Raw genomic sequence first — 24,852 nt, 5'->3', positions numbered from 1 at the left:
GTACACGGTCTCCTTGACTACACGCATCGTGTGACACACGTACACGGTCTCCTTGACTACACGCATCGTGTGACACACGTACACAGTCTCCTTGACTACACGCATCGTGTGGCACACGTACACGGTCTCCTTGACTACACGCATCGTGTGACACACGTACACGGTCTCCTTGACTACACGCATCGTGTGGCACACGTACACGGTCTCCTTGACCACACGCATTGTGTGGCACACGTACACGGGCATCATGTTCATGTTAAAAATGTTTTTCCAAAAAAGTTGTACCCTGACCCAAGATACACTGTGATTTCCTACCCGGACCATGAAGCGGAGCCACTTGTTTTTGGAAACACGAGACCCTGAGCCGGCACAGACCCAGGAATATGCAACATGCGATTCTGAATGGACCTAAGAGTTATTAGACCCAGACGCGGGAAGTACTGGGACCGAAAGGGTTGAATTCTGACCCCGGTTCCTTTTAGCTCTAATAGAAGGTTTTTGGTCTGCCTCTACGTTAATAACACGTTGTCATAACATCCAGAATAGGCCCAGGGCCATCAGATTGTGAATGGTGCTGTGCATTATTGAAGCACTAGACCAACTTTGGTGACCTTGGTTTAATTTGGCATAAATCAAAATGAATAGACCAGCCACACTCAGACCCAATTTATTTTAATTTTTTTATCCCAATTTCTCACATTACATTCACCCTGAATGTTGACGTTATCCAGGTGAAAAGTTAACTTCATAAATCATTTGATGTATAATTAAATCAAAGGAAATGCGTTTGGGTCCGAGAGTGTGGCTGGCCTGCCGTTCTGCAGCTGGATACTATTGGTTTGTTTTGGCAAAATTCTTCTGCTCTGTGTGACAATAAATAAATTAATGATGATATGCAATTTAAAACCAAAGCTAAGGCCTCAGGCCTCATGTTTGTTGAATAAAAAAAAAAAGTTAAATTTGTTTTTGATTGGATCGGGAAATATCGGTATCGGTAGATACTCAAAATCACATGATCGGATCGGGAGCAAAAAAACGTGATCGGGACATCCCTAATCGAAACTACCTGAAACCTTTTCTAACTAAACAAACATTATAAATCAGCCCACGCTTGTTTCCTGTTGCAATGTTTGCTAAGACAACGGCTGACGGGCAATAAACAGGAGTCAAGCCGTTTCCCTAGCAACAGAATAGCAACAGGAAAAGGTCTTGTAGAAATGGAATTGGTCTAAAAAGCATAATTAAAAAAAGTTTAAATTCACACAAAGTGTCTTAGATGGGTTACGTCTCACCTCTCCACAAGATAGGCCACTGAATGGACAAGTATGACTACAGTTCCTGCAGCTGGTGAGAGAGAGCCTGCAAGGGAACACTAGATGCCCTTCATCCATAGTTGTCTCCCATTAGAAAAGGAAAAAATCCACTTTTACACGGTTTAGAAATGATCGATGCTGAACACATTCCAGCGTCTACCTCTGCTTAGTGAATAACTACATTTCCAGCGCAGACCAACCCACCCAGATGCGGCGTTTATCAAAATACCAGCATTTTTACTCGTGTCACTTGTTAGCTAGGCGAGCTAACAGTTAGCTAGGCAAGCTAACAGCTAGCTAACGTTGACGTAAAAAGGTATCAGACAGTTTGTCTACTAATTTTCTATTGTTCGATAAATCGACAAGGTCGATACATTTCATACTTCATACAACCTTTGCAAAGTACATTTGTACAATTTTCTGTGCTCTCCGCATTGTTTATATCCCACCCGTGTTAAGTTTCACTTTCAGTTCGACAGTTGTAAGGAGTTCTTTTGTGCGTCCTCCTACGCACGCTGGAATAACACACAATAGATACACAACTTCCAGAGATGCCTTTGATCCAACGGTGCTCTATATAGTCTATCAACTAGTGCTCTCTTTATTCCTGAAGGGGATCAATAAAGGAATATCTTATCTTAATCGATCACTAGCTGCATTGTGGGCGGTTGAGGCTACTTTTGCTGGGGAATTGATAAGTCTGTGTTATGTAGGGTTGGACAAAACCCACAAAATTGCTATTCGATAAGTCACTGGGAACTATTCGAATACTAATCGAAAATCTCAGTCTCTTTCTTCATCCTTGTTTTCTGTTCCCCCAGCTGTTAACAGACTGTTGTGCTACCTGGCTGCTTATAGCTTATCCGCAACAGTAAGTGACTTCTGGGGTAGGCCTGATTGGCCCCGACAGGCACGTGACGCGCAACTTTCTCTGCCGCGCGGCACGCTCCGCGGAGCGGAGCGGCAGAGCTTGCGGAATGATGTAACCGTCCAAATACGCTATGACTTTCATTCGGCGCTTCAGCTCACCTGGCAGAGCAGCGGTCCTGCGATCCTGCGGTCCGTTGTTGACGAGTTCGAATCCCATTGAATTTATTTTTTTTAACGTGATTTTTTTTTTTAACGTGTATTCTTTCGCCGGTTAAGGTTAGGCATGGTTAAGGTTAAGGTTAAGGTTAGGCATTGTTTCAGAGTTGGTTAAGGTTAGAACGGTTAAGTTTAGGCGCTGTTAAGGAGCTGGTTAAGGTTAGAGTTTGTGTTAGAGAATGGCAATATTCTTTCTATGGTTAAGGTTAGGCATGGTTAAGGTTAAGGTTAAGGTTAGGCATTGTTTCGGAGTTGGTTAAGGTTAGAACGGTTAAGTTTAGGCGCTGTTAAGGAGCTGGTTAAGGTTAGAGTTTGTGTTAGAGAATGGCAATAGACAGCCTATTTCCGCGCGACAGCTCTCAGCAGCCTCGTTGCGCGTCCTGAGTTTGCCGCGTCACGTGCCTGTCGGGGCCAATCAGGCCTACCCCGGAAGTCACTTACTGTTGCGGAACAGTTACACGCTACCTGGCTAGGTAGCTGTACCCAGCATGCCGTTCAGCGGTGTAACAGTTACTAGGGGTCCTGTCTCAATACAGAGTGTAGGTGGCGGTAAAATCAAGGGAAAATATATTTTTTGAGACAAAAATGATATTCGTATCAACTATTTTCAATAGTTTTGAATATAAAAAAAATCTACGCCCATCCCGTTTTATGATGGATTTCCCCCTGTGTGTTTGTTGCAGGCAGATGTGACATGGTCAGTTTTAGAAAGGGCCGCTCTCTCTTTGATAAAGTGGGGCCCCGACACAAAACCCATTCACTGTTGCGAGTTTTAGATGGAAAGCTCTCAGCCGAAAAATGTTCCACCATCAACCTCTTCCATTAGCCAAAGTTGCGATGTTGCCACATCAGGTACGAGTTTTTTTTTTCGCTAGCACGGTATCAGGGAATACAAAACGGTTAAAAAATTTAAAAATAACTACTCGTTCTTAACAGTGTTTTAGGGTGGACTTTTCCTTTAAGTAAGGACCAGAGCACTATTCATGCCAAGACCAACAACAACAACTAGTGGAGAAACTACTGGAGGGAGGGTGGAAAACTAAACCTTATTCAATTCAGTCAATTCTAGGAATAGAATGGGATTCTATTACAATTGGTCTTTTATGAACATAGAATCAAATTCTCTTCCTGCATTTGACATGAGTTGCAAAGTTAATATTTTGACCAAACCCCAAGTTCTACACAGAGAGGGAGAGAGAGAGAAAGATAGAGAGAAAAAGGGTTTCCAAAATGGGAAAGGGATTTTGACACCATCAGGCGTTCATTCGAGTGGTTAATAAGGGTTGGTTCAACACAGAACTGCAAAAACAGGCTCCAGAGAAGACTAAATGGATAAACTCCAGTGCTCTGGCCCCCATTACACAGATGATAATGTAGGGGATGGAGGGGGGAGTTAGTCAAGGAGGGCATGCTACACAGGTGATACAAGTGAAAGTCTACCGACCTTTGCGTCCAGCGATTTCGGGTTCTGTGAATGAGAAATGTTGCCACAGTCAACACCAGAGACCCACTGAAGGGCTTTCTGAGACCCCCCTGTCCAAGCCACAGAGGCCCTGGGTACTTTCAGTTCATTCATTAGCATCCCCAGTAGCTCCGGCAGAAGCGGCAGCTACTCTAGTGAGGGTGGGGAAAAGTATGTATATATTAGGGATGTCCGATATTATCGGCCGATAATATCAGACATCCCTAATCTATACATACTTTTCCCCATTAGCATTAGCATTCCCCATTGGCAGTAAAATGTAATATCGGAAATGATCGGTATCGGTTTTCAAAAAAAGAAAAAAAAATCGTTTACATGTATTTAACCTTTATTTACCCAGGCAAGCAAGTACGTAAGAACAAATTCTTATTTTATTTATTGTGAAAAGTATGCATAATGTTGTGTTTTTGGGGTGGGGAAACCCCGCATATATTGGTATCGGTTGATATCGGTATCGGAAATTAAGAGTTGGACAATATCGGTATAACGGATATCGGTAAAAAAGCCAATATCGAACATCCCTAGTATATATGTATGTATGGAGAAGCGTGGGCCTGGAGGAGTGATCCATCAAAACAAGACGTTGTTTAGAAAGGTCTTTTATAAACGTAACGGCCCCATAGTCTGGCATGGAAAATATAGCACAATCACTGTGTGTGTGTACTATGAGGCAAAGCGGTGCCTTTGGTCAGTATTTACGAGGATCTAACGGACATGTTGGCCAGGCAACCGGTGAATATTAATGGTGGACATAAAAGTGAATAAGTGCGTGTGCGCGTGTGTGTGTGTCTCTCACAGGGGTGTAAGAAAATAACACACTTGAGTATCACAAGTACACAACTTGATTTATTTTGTTATACTGCGTCGACTCTCAAAATCACTGTATCCGTATTTAATAACTAGATTGTGCGTAGTTAACAAACGTGTGGAGTTGTTCGTTGTGCATTAAAAACCCCAGACTGCTAAATTGCTGAGTTGATTACACATAATCTTGTACCATCAAGGCAAATCAACCTTGGCTTCAACATAATGATGTAAACAGATGTCATAATTCTGCCAGATTCCGGCCAATAGACCTCTCAGGTGTCGTCGTAATTTTAGGGGGGAAATTGCACTGTGGCCTCTTCTTTTCCAGCTTATGGCAAAATGAAGCTTTCCTTTCCCTTTTTGCCGTGCATGTGGGGAGGGAGGTAAAGTGACAACTTACAGGAGTATATGTTTTGCTAACTAGCCTATTTTTAAAGAGCCACATTGCTAACACTTAAAGGAATGGCAATTGCGCTAAGCCCCCACTAACTATGAGAATGCGTCGACACTGGGTTACGTCTGGGGATGTCTATGCTGCAATGCTAATCTAGTTTTGGCTAGCGATTACATTTATTTATTTTTTTGCTGCTTCGAAATTCTAACTCACCCTGCTCGTGGTTCCCCTCTTCTTGAGGGATGCCCACGTACACCATAACGTTGACGGCATCGGACACGTCCAGATGGAGGTTAGTGGTGCCCACCTTCCGGTCTTCTGTGGAGATCAGACCTGAGGGACAGAAGGGAGGGGGGGGGGGGAGAGAGAAGAGAGGAAGGAAGGGAGGGACAGAGGGAGGGAGAGGAGTCATTGGATTATTTTGCGTTAAATCCATGGTCCCCCTCCTTATGTGTGATGTGTGTGCATACTAGGGGTGTAAAGGTACACGTATCCGTACCGAACCGTCTCAGTGTGTACCGTACCGAACGGCTGTGTAGTGTACCGAACGAATACAACGGTGGGGCGGCTATGGCTCATGGGTAGAGCGGGGCGTCCAATGATCGAAGGGTTGGTGGTTCGAATCCCGCTCAAGCCCATGTCCATCCCATTGCCGTTGTGTCCTTGGGCAAGACACTTAACCTACTTGCCTCTTATGAATGTGTATGCATGTGAATGAATGTTGGTGGTGGTCGGAGGGGCCGTAGGCGATGATTATTCGCCACGCTTCCGTGAGTCTGCCTCAGGGCAGCAATTGTAGCTTACCACCACCGGTATGACTGTGTATGAACAAATAATGGACTCTGTGAAGCGCTCTGAGTCAGAGAAGAGCGCTATATAAATCCAATCCATTATTATTTATTATTATTATGTTAACCACAAAAAAGATTCACAATCCAATATAATTTTTTTTTTTTTTATTTGTTTACAAGTCGATTATTAATTTCAATATAGAATATTCTTTGACAGCCCTACAAGTACAATTAGTTACTGCACACTACATCACCCCTGAGTGGAACATGGAAAGCCAAACTTTCCCCCCGCTGTACCGAAAACCCGTACCGAACCTTGACTTCAAAACCGAGGTACGTACCGTACCGTGGTTTTTGTGTACAGTTACACCCCTAATGCATACTGCAGTGGCCATAAATGACATTTGACTATTCCTTCTAAAAAAGAAAACACATTAGGTTGAAACCATTTCAATATCTATTATTGCGCATTATGTCCAGATTGAGAACGGGCATTATGCTGGATTGAGAACGGGCCGCCTCTCAGAGAGAGAGATCAAATTAATGAAAGCTTACGGAATATGGAACGGACATTCATACACAGCAACGTGCCGCCGCACAAGGTGTGATAAACCTGGAACAATAATATCTTCCTTGACATGAAACAGGAAATAGTAATCAAACCATTGGGGACATGCATGACGATTCGGTCTCTATTCAATATCTAGAAGTTTTACCCTGAGGGATGATTTACAAGAAAGTGCTATCCAAAAAAAACTGAAACGTTTTTTATCTACTTTTTCTCCTATTTTCTATTTTTCTCCCATCCCAATTTCGTATCGTCCAATTCTACCCTCCCCTGTCTCGAACGCCGTTAGGCCATGCCTCCCACAAGCCGGCTGCAATGTGGACTAAGCCTTACATCACGTGTCCCCTCTGGTACTCGAGGAAGCAGCCGTTGCATTTTTTCACCTGCACAGTGCGATCTCTCAGCGTCGGGGGTCTGCGTTTGGAGGGCACGTCGCCCCCGTCGCTTCCTGATTCTGCTGCGCAGGCGCACCAACCGACCTGTAGGAGTCGCTGTCCACAACGTCCGATCCCCACCCATCAGCTTCCCACCCCCTAATACTGCCAATTGCGTTAGTATGAACGACCAGCCAAGCTGATAGCAATGCGGAGAGCTGGGCTCGAACCCAGCGTCTCCTGCATTGGTGGCGAGCGCCTTGCCCACTACACCACCTAGCCGCCCTGGCTACTTACATTATTGATGCTAGCGTTAGCATTTAAAAAAAAAATAAAAGCAGCTCGCATACGACTGTCTTGAGGTTCCACAAGTTTTACCAAAATCCTCCCAATCAGGGCTTTTCAGATTGCTCAGTGTAAATCACTCTCTGCAGCCGGGTTGGTTCTGGACTCTCTGCCATCATGCTATGCAGTTGAATTAGTGGCAGGTTCTTCAGTTCAAGGAATAGACCTACATTTAATTTTCCCTCTGCTAAATTAAAGTGACGTCACTCGTCTCCTTGTCCATCATGCAGCACATTCAGACCCACGCGAGAAGTCCAGAGGAAGACAGCCGGGGGCTGTTTTTTCCCACAATTAAATGTATGCTTATATGCTTCTCCATGTGGTAAATACACAGGTCACAACATGTTTACAGGAACGTTTTGTAGTTGTATTTGGAGTGTATTTCGTGACTGTAGGGAACTTCAGGGTAAAAGTCTGACCCACTTCCAGTGATGAAGCTAAGCTACGCTAACGGTGCGGGCGTTCCCTAAGCCTAATGTATGCACAGAGACAAAAGGTATGTATCTTCTTGTCTAACTCCAGGGAAGATGTTAAATAAGCAAATTTCCCAAAATGTTGGAGTTTTCCTTTAACACTATCACTGCCGGCCTTGTTTACCTTTTTACCCTGTTGAATGCCATCATCCACTTCAATGTTAGCGTTAAAAACGCCTAATTTATGTTTTAAATTATGGCTATGTGTCTAATCTGCCTGTTGTTTATCAATGACTTGTTTGCAGTCAACATTGTTGAAACGGATTTTTTTTTTATCAGTTCATTTTTCCGTTTTATAGCATTTTGAAAAGCCCTCGTTTTCAAGGAAAATATAAAGATTCCGTGATAAAGCATTTACTGGAATATTCACAAATACACAAAAACGTTGTAATTTTTCAGCCTATTTATTAATCGTTTTCAAATAAAGGCTAGATTATCGATAGTATACGGTATGTGTACTTATGCACGCTATAGAGGCGGGCTGAAAAATATATTCTCTCATTTCCTCATCAGCGATCACAGCCACACACACACAGGGAAAAAGCTTATATCTCCGTGAAAACAGGTCTGATTATCCTAAGACTGGTAAAATAGATTCCTTACCTGAGATCAGATGTTATCCAAAAAGATTATTCCAATTCCTGATCGCCATTCCAAATATCGATCACGCTTATTGATTACAGTGTTGAGTCCTGTAAATACAAAATCCACTGGTTTTCCCGGGCCGGTGAGCACAATCGATCCTTCAGATGCCTTGAGGGACAAATAAAATGAGGAAACTAACCACTCCCCCTGCATCAATCTGAACTGATGGGGTGCAGTTAAACAGGGAGAGACGATAGGGGGCGGTATCTTCCCAATTGAGCTCAGAGAGAGACTGCAGCACTAACCCGAGGCTCGATTGATGAAATATGAATTCAAATCGCCAATAAAAAAATACGGCAAACACCACCAGGGCTCTCTGTCACTGGGTTAAGAAGGAATTCATTGGTAACTTTCACGTATGTCCGTTTCGAGAATGAGGACCAATGGTTGGCGTTTGTGCATTTCCAAATTGTGCCGAAAACCTTCAACCCACTTCACCTAACGTTCATAAGCTGTGTCTGTGTGTGTGTATGTGTGTGTATGTGTGTCTGTGCGTGTCTCGTCAGTCTTTCTTACCGTAGGCGTTGTACATCTTCGGCCCCAGGTCGGGACGCACAAAGAAGTTGGGCAGCCGGGCGGCCAGGTTCAGACGGCCGTCTCTCTTTGTGTACTCTGGCAGAGGAAGGTTCTTCATCAGATCGTCAAACCTGGGGACGGAGGAAGACACAGGAGGTCAGGTCATGTCACTGGTGATGAGACATTTCTGATATATTGTCTTTCAATGATTCAGGGTAGCTGCAGGTTTCTGCAAGTAAAATTTGTAAGACCTTTTTACACCATCAGGCGACCGACGACCAATGCCGTTAAATCCTTGTGTTGTGTAAAATTACAGCTCACTGAAATGATAAGGTAGCAGTCCCTATAAGACAAAGTATTGCTATTCTTTCATCTACATCATTACATGGTGCTGAAATTAACAACACAAGGATTCAATGTCACAGGTGGCCATATTCAAACTAATTTACTCATCAAACTAAATGAATGTGTGAGATTATGTGCAAAAAAAATCAACAAATTTTTTGCCCCTTTAATTGAATTATGGGGTTTTCCAAAAACGGGTGCAGATAGGCAGGGAGCCCATCATAGGGCCATTAATGCATAATGCCCCCTGCTCCCTTCATAAATATCCTGGTACTGGGTCAGGTAGTAGCTAGCCTCTGTGGTGCCTTATCTTGTAGGCATCATGTCCCTAAAGTATTCCTCTGTGGTGCCTTACCTTGTGGGCATCATGTCCCTAAAGTCTTCCTCTGTGGTGCCTTACCTTGTGGGCATCATGTCCCTAAAGTATTCCTGTGGTGCCTTACCTTGTAGGCATCATGTCCCTAAAGTATTCCTCTGTGGTGCCTTACCTTGTGGGCATCATGTCCCTAAAGTCTTCCTCTGTGGTGCCTTATCTTGTAGGCATCATGTCCCTAAAGTCTTCCTCTGTGGTGCCTTACCTTGTGGGCATCATGTCCCTAAAGTCTTCCTCTGTGGTGCCTTACCTTGTGGGCATCATGTCCCTAAAGTATTCCTCTGTGGTGCCTTACCTTGTGGGCATCATGTCCCTAAAGTCTTCCTCTGTGGTGCCTTACCTTGTGGGCATCATGTCCCTAAAGTATTCCTCTGTGGTGCCTTACCTTGTGGGCATCATGTCCCTAAAGTCTTCCCCTGGAGGCCAGTCCTTCAGCTTCAACACCATGGGCTGGTTGTCACTGCCCTTCAGACGCTCTGCGCACAAATAAACCAAGGAGTTCTTTACTAGATCAGCTCGAGACATCGTTGAAGAAACAATGTGCATCTTTTCCTGCTTCCGGCGCGGGTCGCTTTCACACCTCAAACGAACCGCACCAGAGATCGCTTGTAACTAGGGATGTCCGATATTATCGGCCGATATTAGCATTAAAATGTAATATCGGAAATTATCGGTATCGGTTTTAACCCATCTGCCGCCAATGACTGATTACCACGTCATTCTCCGCCATGCGTTGTCTGCCAATGACTGATTACCACGTCATTGAGATCAATATTTTCGTCATGGTATTCACATTTCACCCACGGAGTCTTGACTGGTGCTGTAGATCTCCGCTCAACTCTCCAACGCTTCAATACCGCCACCTGGTGGCCGATCGGCGAGTTGCCAAAACCGAAAGTGGCCGGAAGTGCTTAGTGCGTCTGCTATTCCGTCCGGCCACTCGCTATCGCTCACGGGACTCTATCCAGACACCGTGCATATCGATCCGTTGCCATAACTCAATAAACAACATGATTGGACGTATATTAGTATTATACAAACCGGAACTGGATCAACATCCCATAATAGCGATCTTTTTGCTCCACTCTCATCACCCAACGCTACGAGGAGACTGGGGTGAGTTTCAGCGTTTTTCTTTACCATTTTCGATACAAACTGCTCTGATCAATATATCACCCATACTACATGAATCATTAATTCAATCAATAAACGACCCCCCCCCCCCCCTCCGGTCACCAGCAGCTGACCAGTCATGACGTTTAGGATCATGTACAGTTGAAATTTTTAATATAACGTTGCTCGGTATCAAACTGCATTTGATCATCTAATATATGCATTTATGGCTATATCTCACATTCTATGAAATACAGCAGAAAACAATAACATATTTATACTCTGGACGGTATTTTAGTATGAATGTGTGAATGAAAAAGTAAAACGTTCCTACATCCTGAACGATAGATAATTGATGTTGAATGGGCCATAGTAATGTCAATTTAGCAATACAATTTAAAGTTATAGACTGCAAAGAAGGTGAACATCTCCATAGACAAATAGAGCTGGCAGAGGACGGTTTAGGATGAATCAAAGTGGTGGCGGAGAATGGGTTAATCTTTTATTTGTTTTAGTTTTTTTTAACATTTATTTTCACTTTATTTACCCAGGCAAGCAAGTAAGAACAAATTCTTATTTTATTTATTGTGAAAACTATGCATAATGTTGTGTTAATTCCACGACAAGAGATATGTAATGTTAATTACCTGAAATTATTCCGTTTTTTTTGGGGGGGGGGGACCCTGCATATATCGGTATCGGTTGATATCGCTATCGGAAATTAAGAGTTGGACAATATCGGTATATCGGATATCGGTAAAAAAGCCAACATCGAACATCCCTACTTGTAACTGAACCGAGACCACCGGTTGTTTTGGTGCTGCACCACCTGAACAAACCGCACCGAGAGGGTAAACGAACCAGGGTGCAATTCAAGTGAACTAAACGAGGCAGGTGTTAAAGCCCTTAGCCCAAGCAGATTCCATTTGGACCAAGGAGGGAAATTCACGGGAATGGAACATTTAGAACTCCGGTCCCAGACACCACCAGGAGTTTATTTATCAGTGACTAAACCGTTGTAACATATATAAACCTGGAGATAAACACAAACCACACGAGCCAACATTCCAATAGCGTGAATATTATTATAAGAAACAATTTCTACGAAATGAGTGAAGTGAACTGAAGGAAGATGGCAGAAAAGGGCCCAGTTTACTCACTGGAGATGACCTGGAAGCCGTCCCAGAAGTCTCGGACCTTGACGTCGGAGATGATGACACAGTTCCTGCAGTTGACCAGGTCTACGTCCTGGTCTCCGAACTCCTCGCTGAAGGCCTCGGGGAGCCACAGGGAGGCATTGAGACGCTTGTGGATCCCCGACACCAGCACAGGCTGCAGACCAGGAAGACGGAGAGATTAGGGGTGGACGGTATGGTCTAAAATTTATATCACGGTATAATTTGAAGCATAGACGGTAACGGTATATATCACGGTATCATCGTTTTTGATAAAAAAAAATTTTTTATTTTATATATATATTTTTTTTTTATAAAATATATATATTATATAATTAGACTTGTACTGGTATTATCTGCGAGACATCGCCACCACGCAACAAGCTCCACTGTCTGTGTGTACTCTAGTAGCCTCCAGCTACGGCCAGAATTCTCCGGAGCTGCACCTGGACCCTATTGTATTGGTATTATAACGTTAGCAAGCCCTCAGCTCGAATACGCATCGAATCAGTGTTATAAGACATTGATATCATGAGCTATCTGTAGCTACTGCATATATAACGTTAATACAACGCCTCAGTGAATTATTTAGTTCAATGGGACATTTCGTTTTGAACGGTGAACTAACTTGTGTTAACGTGAGCTAACAGGTAGCATACACGTCTCTAGTACTAGACTTTGTGGAGCGTTTGTTGATGTCAGGAGCTATCGGTAGCTGGCCGACTAGATACCGTTCGGTTAGACAATGCCCCATCATGTATTAAACTAAAAGTGAATAGTTGACTGGGTCATTTTGTAACGGTAGCTAAGCTAACGTTAGCTCAGGGAGACGCCGACAGCTCCCGTGTCCCGTCCCACTAGACTACTAGACCCGTGTTTACATGCGTGCGGTAGGGGCTGGCACGCCCACTGCGCGAAGCCTCCTAAATAACTTTTTCCAGTTCGCACATATCTATTATCTATGACTAATTCTATCTATTTTTAGGGGCAAATGCCAGTGAAATAGTTGCGCTGTGGTTACATGACGTCATTGCTATTTTAGAGCTGCACTACCGGTTATACGGTATAGTCAAAATCCATACCGTAGAGCAAATTCATACCGTTTATACCGTATACCGTTTATACCGTCCACCCCTAGGAGAGATGTTACATTGTTGTCCCCGTCTTGCCTTGTTCCGTCTCAGCATTTATTCTGTATTTGTATTCTCCCATCCTATTCTGTATTTTCCCCACTTTGCCAATAGCAAATTGTGTACGCGTGTTTAGAAATGCTGGCCGTTTAGCGTGAGATTAGACGCATCCAAGTGGCCGGGAAAGTGTTAATAGCCTTAACCACTTTTAACTATGCCATTATATTCAAATACTGTTATAATTATGCTCTTAAAATGTCTAAAATGTCTCTCTATTGTGTTTTTACCTGGCCTTTAAAATCTTGCCTAGGGACTGCAGTTGAAAACTCTCCAACGGATTATTTTTTATTACATTTATTTTTCTCCTCTTCAAATACAGTTTCTGGTACCTGTCCCTGCTTCCAGCACTCGCGGAAGATCTTCCAGTTGTTGCTGTTGCTGGGGTCCTGGAGACAGAGGAGCCGGCCGTCACAGAGCCAGGAGTGGGACGTGTGGGGCTCCAGGACGCTGAGGCCCATCACCCCGTCCCGGCGGCCTCCCAGGACCCCCAGCTCGCCGCCCTCGGAGCTCCCGGCGGCACGGCGGCCCTCTGCCTTCTTGGTCTCCACTACGGAGGCAATGATGTGGTCCAGGAAGTTGGGAAGGCTTCCCTTCAGCTTGTCACCCTGCCAGGGTAGAGACGACAAAACGGATTGAGGACCTATGTATATAGTGAGAACCGCCGGGGACCTTCGCAGGAGTCGTTTTGTGATTATTGCAGCACAAGATGCTTGGTTTGGCATTATACTCCGATTGCTGGTGTTCATCACATTGAACTGCATGATAATGTAAATTGTGATATCAAACCAAAACTGTCATTTTGAAATAGCGCCCCGCAAATATTGAAGATATTGTACACGAGACAGTGTGACAATATACCATCATCACGATGATGTGATCCCGGCACAATACAATCAATTATTATGTTTAATTATCACCCAACCACCACAAATTAAATAAGAGCCCAACCTACCACCACAAATAACATAAGAACCAAACTCTACCACCACAAATAAACCAAGAGCCCAACCCTACCACCACAAATAACCTAAGAAACCAACCACCACAAATAACCTAAGAACCCAACCCTACCTCCTACCACCACAAATAAACCAAGAACCCAACCCTACAACCACAAATAACCTAAGAAACCAACCACCACAAATAACCTAAGAACCCAATCCTACCACCACAAATAACCTAAGAACCCTGTGAACTTGAACAACAATGCAATGCTGTCAACAACAAGAGGTGGCAGACTCACGCCTGGAGAACTGAAGACGGAGGGGAAGGGGACTCCGCTCTCTCCAGGGCCCTGGGGAAGCCTGCCGGGCCCAGAGTTCAGCAGGTCTCGGAGACTGGAGCCCTCGGGCTTGGGCTGTGCCGTGCTGGAGCCCAGCAGCAGGCTGTTGAAGAGCTTGGGGCTGGACGAGGACGGCCTGGAGGACAGAGCGCCGAGCGAGTCCAGGCCAAACGGCGGCCGGCTGTCCCGGTTCATCATGGAGCGGAGCGAACCAGATTCTGCCAAGAAAAGTGGTAAGAAGTGAGTAGGAGTGACAAAAAAAGGAGGAAATGGGGCATATATATTATATATATATATCCTACTCAAGTAGAAATACTGTTACACTGATAATATTTTACCTGATAAAAGTGCAATTACTGGTGAACAGATATACACAATGAAAGCTACTGCATTACTTCAATCTGGTTACTTTATATAGACCTTTAGAAAATAAAGTGCATGAACAAAGTAAAGCCGATTCAACATGACGACAGTGGCTCAGGAGGTAGAGCGGTCGTCTGGTAATCTGAAGGTTGCCGGTTAGATTCCGGCTCCTCCAAGACACTTAACCCCTAACTGCTTCCGATGAGCAGATTGGCACTTTGCATGGTCGCCTCCACCGTCGGTGTGCGAATGTGTGAGTGAATGGGTGAATGTGAGGAACAAAATGGTAAACGACTTTGGATAAAAGCTCTATATAAATGCATTATTTACTCCGAACGGGCACTGCACTAGTTCTTTAAAAGCCCTGAAATATCCATTTCCTATTCTCGAGAATATTCTATATCTTGTGAACAGTCTATTTTTGCAGCATTTATTCTTTGATAAGTAAATAAAAAAAATGTAAACTACTATCTCGACTAGACCTAAAAGTGATTTGATCAACTAGCGATCCTCAGTCCTCCGGGACACAGAGGCCTTGGGCCCACGAGCATTTAGTCAATTCCCGACAGTAGCCATTTATTCAACACTCTCGACCTTTGCTTAAATGACGAGATCAAAAGCGGCCCCTTTTCTTTCTCTGCGAGTCACCTTTCGTGTCGTCCTTGGCCTTCTGCGTGGCCAGGGTTGCCAGCCAGTGCAGAGCGGAGCTGTTCTCTCCCGCGGAGGACCGCGCCGACTCCTTGCTAGGGGGATGTTGTTGGTGAGAGAGGCTGGTGGACGAGGCACCGGTGGAGTTACTGGAACTTCCGACGGTCTCGCCGCCGCCTCCCTCTGACGATGTGGCCGTCTGCGTGGGTTCCGTTTTGATGGCCGCCGGCGTCTCGCCCTCTGCTTTTGACGTGGTGGAGGAAGCCACGGCCCCGCCGCTACCCGAGGCCACCGCCCCGCCGCCGCTTAGCGTAGACTGGCGAGAGAGAAAGTTATAACGAACATTAGAGCCTGGAGGTTATACGTGCATGTCATAACGTGCAAGTCAAATACAGGGGACGGAACGAGCGCCAATTTGCAATAGCTTTGCCACACCTCCATTTAGCCAATCGGCACACCTTCACACACACACACACACACTTGACCTCCGTGCCGAATTTCAGCTTCCTAGGGCGAACGCTGTGGCTGCTAGAGGGTGGGGACATGTTTGTGGGCCAACCAACAGAGTGGTCTATAGAGCTGCTGATCGCAACAACAAAAAACTAAGAAAACAGTAGTGTAGCACAGCATTACCTGTGAAATCCCATTGGGGGTGCTGTGGCGCACTAGAGGCTTGGTGTGTCGGCTGGTACAAGGACAGTTGGCCTTGATACCCCACTTGCCCCTCGCCGAGTGTACCATGTCCCCTATGTTGTAGAGAGCTGAAAACGGAGAAGAGGACACACGTTCCTTTCACCGGATCTCAAAAACAAAGCAAAGAGGGATCACGTGTGCGTGAGGTTAGATTTGAGGTTACCTGTTCCGGGTATGATCTGCGTGGGCATGAGGTTCTGGGGCTCGTGCGGCTGGCCTTTGGCGCACTTCAACCAGGAGAACACCTCGTCGTCGGGGACCTCCTCTTCCTCTGAGGGTCCAAACATCGAGAGAGATGCCGTGTTTTAACATGAGCTCACGAGGACTCGCAACGGCAAAGCCTGAAAGCCACTCGTGTACGGCTAAGACAGATCCGATATATCCAATATTGTTGGTTGTAGTTGCAAAGTGACGACAGAGCTTTGTATGGGACGTTTCCATTTGCGGAGGTGAGAGAAATGGCATGACATAGCTACATGCTTACATACACAAAGCTCATCCTCTATTAATGATGAAAGGGTGACAAGTCAATTTGCCAAACATGACCTTATTTCACTTAAGTCTTCAATTTCACTTTCACTTTGTGAGGTGTGTCATTGCGCAAATTCATCCAGCCCATAGGACTTCATCAGGTTCTCTTTCCTTATACGACACCAGATCCTCACCAAAAGTTAATAATGTATTCTGTGTGCCATAAATCAACCATTTCACAAAGTATCATTACAGTCCATTCTATATTGCAGTTATCCTGGTAACAGACGGGCGGACGGACACAGACAGACTAGGGTTGGTACCGAAATCAATCGGTACCAAATTTGGATACCTTTACATGTTTAGTATATATATATGCTAAACAAGAGGGAGCCTTTTCCTCAAATATATATATATTATTGTCCCGTCTCTTGGGTCTTTGGTAAGTTTGATTTTGATAATATTTACAGAGGATGGCCAGATGATGTTGATATTTAAACATTTAAAAACATAATTCATGATCATGCGATTTAGTTTGTGTGGTGCGTTACAACAATAATTAACAAAATGTTAGTAAATAAATAACTAGAAGTGTAGACATATTTTCTACATATTTATACACATTTCTGCCATCACAGAGAGAGTCAAGTACTGGGAAAAAAGGTACCATTGGGTACAGATACCGAATTCCAGGAACTGGTACTGGTATCGGATCAAATGTGAACGGTACCCAACCCTAAAGACAGACGGAAGGACACCTATAATCACTTAACCTCCAGCCGACTCTGCTCACAGGGAGACTAGTTGACACGATATCTGAATGAATCCACGACACACACAGCGAGCGTGGGCTCAGTGGGACTCACCCTCCCGGGGCCTGTTCCTGCGGAGCCGGTAGCAGTCCAGACACACTCCGAAGCCACACTTGCGACAAACCCAGTGGATGTTGAACAGGGTGGTCTCGCACACGTCACACATCTCCCTCACGCCGCGCACCGCCCGCTTCCACGCCACTTTCTCTGCAGGACACAGGGCATGTTGTTTTTATATTCAGAGTTAGTTCATTATTTTGTTTACTTTTTCTCATTTTTATATTCAGATCTAATCTTATATATTTATGTCTTTCTACTATGACCCTGCCCATACCTGTACCTCCCTCCCCCATGCTGCTATGACACCCGAATCTCCCCAAGGGGATCAATAAAGGAATATTGTATCTTATCAATAAAGGAATTTGGGGACAACGGATGGAAATTTGCCTTGTGCTAAATCCGGCATTTTTTTTTTACACTCCACGGTGTTCATTCATTTTGCATTGTCGCGTCCAAATAAACAAATAAAATATCTTATGTACATATTCTATAGTCCTCAGCTATGGGTCTCGTTATAAAAAAAACATGGCATCTCATGTACCATGTGGTTAAGGAGGGGCGCAAGGTCCAATGGAGGTTAGGGTTATGGTAGGGGTGGGTTTATACATGACATACCAAGTCTTTAGGGACTTCCCCCTCAGTTGTAGCTACAAAAGATACCTGTATCCTGCCCTATAAGCGGTGAAAATGTATACGATTAAAAAAAAAGTAAATTATTTAACCCTTTCACTACCACACTACAGGTTAACCCTTTGTCGCGTGGCAGTGAAAGGGTTAACGTTATGTATCATCGCAGTGAAAGGGTTAACATTCTGTATTGTCACAGTGAAAGGGTTAATCATTTGGTAGTGTGGGGGTGAAAGTGTTAAAAGAGTCTGGTCTGTTGAAACTCACGGTGAGGCTCCACCATCATCATGGCCTCCTTCTCTGACATGACCAGCTGGCAGAACTGGTCGCCCACGTTGGCCAGGATGTACTTGGACGTGTCCAGGTCCAGACCCTCCTGGACGGCCGGCGCAGGCAGCCACAGCCCCATGGCCATGGCGTCACTCTGCTGAGGGCTCAGGAAGCCTTCGACCCGGAGCACGCCTTTGCGGGTGAACGCCAGCCTAAACAAAGGGAGCGACAAGGTTAGGCTCCCGGTATATCATTATTGGAGGAGTGTGTTGTTTCTAAGATAGGGGTAAAATAGTTCAATGGTGACCGAATTTGATTCAGACTCTTTGCAAAAATGTGGCTGGCTTTACACAATACAGCTTAACCTCTTGAGCCCTAGCCCTATTTTCTGAAAATCCACCTAAAAATACATACCTAAGAAGTAAATGGAAGATTGCTCCACTTCTACAAGGTCCATTTGCATGTTCTTGGTATCTAGGGACATCTATGGATCTCAGGGAATGTATTCCCAGTGTCAGAAATCTTGTGTCTGTTACTAGGCTTGAGTCAATTGTAATGAACCAAAAGGAGAATATCTATTTAATTATTAGTTTTCTTTTTTTTTACTGTGAAAAACACCATGCTAATATTTACCAGACATGAAAGATTGCCACTGAGCTCATTCAGCACCTTCTTGAGATCATGTACAAAACATCTAAGCAAACTAATAAAGGGAAGATGATTAAACAGAAGGTTTTGTAGATACAGTACTGAATTCTGCCATCCGGACACATGCAATTTGAAATATGATTATATGATGATTATAGAATATCAGGCCTATAAATTACCTTATTATAGCTAAGTCGCACATCTATGGATCTACATTTACTTACCGGTAAGTAGAATTTGAATGGGGGACTTTTACCAGAGTATTCATTTATCTGGGTATTTCTACTTTTACTTAAAGGTGCTGTAAGTGGTATTTCTTTGTTCAAATAAGTGTTAAATATCTCTACATTCGGACAGCCATCACTGATATAGAGTGTTTGGTCAGTAACATGGGTCTCCCAGTCTCTCCGCTCTGCAGTAAACAGAAAATACACTTTCTTGTATCCCTTTCCCACTTTATCCAATGAGGAGAAAGAACACTAGATATTTGTACTTATTTAAAAGAAAGTGTGCTTACTGCACTGGTAGATTATTTTACTTGTTTCAAGCACATAATTTCTCATAACTAATTTGTCAAACCATTTTTGCAGTGTGGAGTTCTCTCTCCTGATTGGATAATGTGAGAAAGGGATAGCAGAACATTTATTTTCTGTTTACTGCAGAGTGTAAGGGACTGGGAGACCCATGTTACTGACCAAAACACTCTACATCATTGCTGTCGGAATGTAGAGTTATTATTTTAACACGTAGACCACTTATTCTAACAAAGAAAATACCACTTATGGTACACCTTCAAGTAAAGGAACAGTGTACTCCCTCCACCGCTGGCGTCGAGGGGGGGGGGGGTGGGTGGGGGCAGACGCACCTGCGGAAGTGGAAGAAGCGGCAGGCCACGTTGGGGTCGTCGTCGTCGTCGGTGTCCTCGTCCCGGTACTTGCGGTAGCGCTCCAGGCGACACTCGCGGCACTTGTGCAGGTGAGGAGCCACGTTGATGCAGGAGCCGTCCTGGAGGAAGGACTCGCCCGACTGCTTGAGGCGGCGCAACTTCGACTGGTCCTTCAACACCGACTGGCCGACTGCGGGACACAAGAGGACGCGTTATCTTAAGAGGCATCACTTCCCTACGGGTTCGGCTGGGATGGGGATTGGTGCACGGGAGAATACTGTGTATGCGCAATACCTACAGTGACCACATAACCTCGTAACATTTTAGAGTGTGCAGTCAACTCCCCTTAGTACAGTTTTCTATTGTGACAGTAGGAAGGCTGAGAGGGAGACAGGGTAGAGGAGACACCGGGGAGAAGGTTCTTTATAGAGACAGTAGGAAGGCTAAGAGGGAGACAGAGTAGAGGAGACACAGGGGAGAAGGTTCTTTATAGAGACAGTAGGAAGGCTAAGAGGGAGACAGAGGGGAGAATGTACTTCATTGAGACAGTAGGAAGGCCGAGAGGGAGACAGACTAAGGGAGACACAGGATAATCGAGACAGGTTGACAGGGAAACGAGGCCTGTTTAATTAGAATGTCCAGACTACGGACTTGTGGACCGAGCCTTGCCTGGATTTAACAAGAGCACACTTTGAAGCCCGAGTGTCTGTCATGACCAGACATTAGGAATTAACCAATTATCGCCATATTTTGTATTACCTGTAGAAGCAGGGACACATTGGCTTGTTTCAACCGGTAGGAAGTTGACATTTTTTCTCTGTAAACAAAGGACTTCTTGGCAAGGAACACCTGCAATATTTCAATTTGTTGAGGAAGTCAATGGAGGCAGAATTTGCTATATGTCTGTCCAGACATTACATGGTACTGGGAAGTTATGAACGAAAGCTGCAATCTTCAAATTACTCAAATATTTCAGTATTTATTTGACTCAATGCTTGCTTTTCACCATTAACCTAAACAAAAGTAGGCATCACAAGAGATATTACAGAAAACCCACAAAACAATAAAGACTGACCGATAAATACCATAAATATCAATATATTGCCCAACTTTATATCACCATCAATTGACCTGATCAAAAAAACCCTGTCCTCTTTTCTCGATCTCTCCAAGTTTGTCAGGAGGGGAAGCGCACAGTTGCGATTGGAGGATCAAGAAAAGAGGGCGGGATTTGAGATAATTCAAGAGGTTTATTTGTCACATACATACCAGGGCATACAGTGAAATGCGGGTGGTCATGCCTGCATCGATTGTGCAATAATAGAATAATAAAATAGACGTAAAAAATAAAAAACAGGTAATAAGACGACAAGATGTGCATGATAAAAATAGACATGCTAAATTCCTGAGAAGGCACTGGTTCCTATGTACACTACTACACAATATACAATTTTAACTCAGTCATTATGCTATACTTACTATACTGTACAATTATTGTTTGGCCTGCATGTGCCAGCGTGGGGTTTTACCTTTGAAGGGCTTGTTGCGCGGCCGACTCTTGGCAGCCGCGGCCCCCTTGGCCTTCTGCAGCATGGACCCGTCCTTGGCTGAACCCGGGGCACCTCCCAGGGACCCGGGGCCCCTCCCCAGGCCGTCCTCGTTCTCGCTGAGGTCCGACAGGTCACTGTTGGTGCTCGAGTCGGAGTCCCGCTTGGAGGACTGGCCCCTCTCCTCGAACTTCTGGCCCTGGTCGAAGGACATGGGCGCGTCCTCGCTCGTCGTCCCGGAGACGACGTTGCTGCCGCCGAACAGAGGGAAGCCCGAGGTGGAGGAGGGTCTCTCCTCCCCGTCTTGCTCCTCCTTGGGCTTGGGCCCCTCGCCCTGGGCCCTCTGGGAGAAGGAAGGGGCCGGAGAGGAGGAAGAGCTGGGGGAGGCGGCCGCCGAGACGGGGGCGAAAGGGGAAGACAAGATGCCCTTGGGAGGCTCTGCCATAGTAAACAGGTTCGGCTTGCTGTCTGAGGCAGAGCCCGGTGTCTCCGACTCAGCCCCAGAGAGGCCGGCGAAGGGCGTGTAGGGGGACTGGTCCCCGTAGGCCAGGAAGGGGTTAGAGGGCTCTTTGGACGCCTGGAGAAACAGGTTCTGGTGGCTGTCTGAGGCCTTGGAGCCGGACAGCAGCCCTGAACCTCCAGTAGTAGAAGCAGCTCCGTCACCACTACTCCTGTTAGCAGCACCGGAGGCCGGAGTCAGACCGCTCATACCCAGGCCCCGCATACCCCCGGAACCGCTCATGGCCGAGAAGGCCGGTGAATGTTTGTCCCCTCCGAAAGGCTTGCCGAGCACCCCGTTACCGGCCAGCTGGGTCTCAGGCACTTTGGGCTGCTCCTTGAGCGCCGCTACCGCCGATCCGAACAGGCCGGCCGAGGAGCCGGGCAACGCCGGCTTCTTCAGCCCCTCGGTGGAGGAGGCGGGCTTGAAGAGGCTCGGGGGCTTCTTGCTCAGGCCCTCCGACACCGCGGTGAAATAGTTGGTATCCTTGGACTGGGTCGGACCGGCACCCGGGCTCTGGCCGGAGCCGGGGGTCTTGCTCATACACTGGAAAAACAAGTTCTGGTCCTGCTGGGGCTTCGCCTCGTTCTTCGCCCCTCCGAAGCCAAAGCCGAAGCGCCTGGAGGAGTCCTGGGACGCTGTGGCGGCGGCGGCGCCGTTGGTCTGGGAGCTGACAACTCCGAACACCGGCGCCGCGGCTGGCATGGCCTGGGGCACGCGGAACCCCGACGCCGCCTTTGAACCCTGAGAATCAGAAAGGTCTTTATTGCCAAGTGGTTTACACACACACAAGGAATTTGATTTGGTGCGACGTTATCGGACAGGCGATTAAGGTATAATCAAATCAAATGGAATATAAACTAATTTAAAATAGAAGTACAATAGAATAGAATATACAATTAAAATAGTATATACACAAATTTGAATAAAAACAGCAATACAGTGGGATGGAATATCTAACAGGGCTGTGGACCTGAGGACGAGGAACAGAGTCTGCGTTAAGGATGCCGTTTGCTTACAGTATATTGTAAAACAGTGTCAGGATCATACAGTCGGTATATATATATATATACACAGGTGCAGCTCAATAAATTAGAATATCATGGAAAAGTCTATATATTTCGCTGTATTGATGCAGTCATTTGTGCAAAAGGAGCCCCAAGCAAATGAACATACATACATACATGAACATACTTTTCAGAAGGCCGACATTTCTATATTACATTTATTTTTTTTGATTGGTCTTATGTAATATTCAAACTTTGTCAGATACTGAAATTTGGGCTGTAAGGCATAATCATCCAAATTAAAACAAATAAAGGGTTGAAATATTTCACTTGTGTGTAATGAATCTATAATCTATGAGAGTTTCGCTTTTTGAATTGAATTACCGAAATAAAAGTTTCCACGATATTCTAATTTATTGAGCTGCACCTGTATATATATATATATATATATTATATATATATATATACAGTGGGGAGAACAAGTATTTGATACACTGCCGATTTAGCAGGTTTGCCCACTTACAAAGCATGTAGAGGCCTGTAATTTTTGCACTTCACTGTGTAGAGATGAAATCTAAAACAAAAATCCATAAAATCTCATTGTATGATTTTTAAGTAATTAATTTGCATTTTATTGCATGAAATAAGTATTTGATCACCTAAGAATTCCGGCTCTCACAGACCCGTTTTTCTTTAAGAAGCCCTCCTATTCTCCACTCATTACCTGTATTAACTAACTGCACCTGTTTGAACTTGTTACCTGTATAAAAGACACCTTTCCACACACTCAATCAATCAGACTCCAACCTCTCCACAATGGGCAAGGCCTGTCACGATAACACATTTTGCTGGGCGATTAATTGTCCCAGAAAATTATTGCGATAAGCGATATTAATGCGGTTTTGAGAGATCTTTTTTTTTGCGAAATGTATTTCCCAAAAGTTTTCAATTAACTTTTTTTTTTACTAATATAATAATAGCATAATAATGCAAGGAAAACGTTTCAAAGTGCAATAAACCTTTATATAACATTGGAAGACATTTTAAATATCCTAAATAAAAAAAATGCTCAGTTTGATTGTTTATTATAAAACAAACTGAAACTGGAAACAAGCCCTCTGTCTGGCTTTTTGTGTCATCCTTTTAACATGTACATGTATTATTAATGTACGGTACCTTGCGGTAGCATGTACAAAATGTTAATAAAGTACGAGGAAAAAACTATGGAAACGTAATAAATAAAAAGGCAGTGAAACAATAATCAAATAAACACCAAAATATATACTATCTCTATTGGAATGGAGACTTCAGCACAGGATAAACTAGGGATGGGCAAAAATAATCCAGATCAATTGATCACATGATGTACTCGAGTACTCGTGGAGGAAAACGCTCCAAGATCTAGCATCAACGCTAGATCTTTAATCTTTATTTAGCAGTCCAGTTTCTCCGGGCAGTAGCGAGTAACTACTTGGGTCTAAAAATAGCTACACTACAAAGAACGCTACTTGGTTAAAAGGAGCAACACTATTGAGAAATGTAGTTAAGCTATATGTGGTGTTGCCCCCACGGAGCTCCCGTGCTGTACTCTAGTAACGCCAGCGGCCCGCCTCCCCACACGGAGAGTGACTGACAAGGGGTACTGGTTCCGCCTCATTAAAACAAACGCGCAAATAGCAATTAATCACGCCCGTCAAAAACATTGCATTCATTTAAATTATTGCGTCGATTAATCGATTTATTGATTATCGCGGCAGGCCTAGGCAAGACCAACGAGCTGTCTAAGGACATCAGGGACAAAATTGTAGACCTGCACAAGGCTGGGATGGGCTACAGGACAATAGGCAAGCAGCTTGGTGAGAAGGCAACAACTGTTGACGCAATTGTTAGAAAATGGAAGAAGTTCAAGATGACGGTCAATCTCCCTCGGTCTGGGCCTCCATGCAAGACCTCACCTCGTGGGGCATCGATGATCATGAGAAAGGCGAGGGATCAGCTCAGAACTACACGGCAGGACCTGGTCAATGACCTGAAGAGAGCTGGGACCA

The 24,852-nt window shown here is 44.8% G+C and overlaps 1 protein-coding gene across 2 annotated transcripts in view; it reads right to left on the bottom strand.

The window, feature by feature from the left end:
- The window catches only part of kdm3b (lysine (K)-specific demethylase 3B), a 66,928-nt gene that overhangs the window by 9,532 nt on the left and 32,544 nt on the right, over positions 1 to 24,852 (bottom strand). Inside the window, exons 8-22 of one of the 2 annotated variants that reach the window (XM_084332420.1) lie at positions 21,281 to 22,541; positions 20,511 to 20,600; positions 19,731 to 19,941; positions 18,215 to 18,429; positions 17,315 to 17,467; positions 16,141 to 16,248; positions 15,918 to 16,045; positions 15,285 to 15,600; positions 14,235 to 14,491; positions 13,321 to 13,596; positions 11,787 to 11,958; positions 9,899 to 9,989; positions 8,796 to 8,926; positions 5,297 to 5,416; positions 3,844 to 3,867 (exon numbers count right to left, since the gene is read on the bottom strand). In XM_084332420.1, the coding sequence (XP_084188546.1) occupies positions 3,844 to 3,867; positions 5,297 to 5,416; positions 8,796 to 8,926; positions 9,899 to 9,989; positions 11,787 to 11,958; positions 13,321 to 13,596; positions 14,235 to 14,491; positions 15,285 to 15,600; positions 15,918 to 16,045; positions 16,141 to 16,248; positions 17,315 to 17,467; positions 18,215 to 18,429; positions 19,731 to 19,941; positions 20,511 to 20,600; positions 21,281 to 22,541 (3,553 nt within the window). The remainder of the gene's footprint in view (positions 1 to 3,843; positions 3,868 to 5,296; positions 5,417 to 8,795; positions 8,927 to 9,898; positions 9,990 to 11,786; positions 11,959 to 13,320; positions 13,597 to 14,234; positions 14,492 to 15,284; positions 15,601 to 15,917; positions 16,046 to 16,140; positions 16,249 to 17,314; positions 17,468 to 18,214; positions 18,430 to 19,730; positions 19,942 to 20,510; positions 20,601 to 21,280; positions 22,542 to 24,852) is intronic. The other variant, XM_084332421.1, reaches the window with a different exon arrangement.

Source organism: Notolepis coatsorum (genome assembly GCF_963971535.1).
Source record: "Notolepis coatsorum genome assembly, chromosome: 16".
Taxonomy (NCBI): domain Eukaryota; kingdom Metazoa; phylum Chordata; class Actinopteri; order Aulopiformes; family Paralepididae; genus Notolepis; species Notolepis coatsorum.
This window is presented reverse-complemented; position numbering and strand designations above follow the sequence as displayed.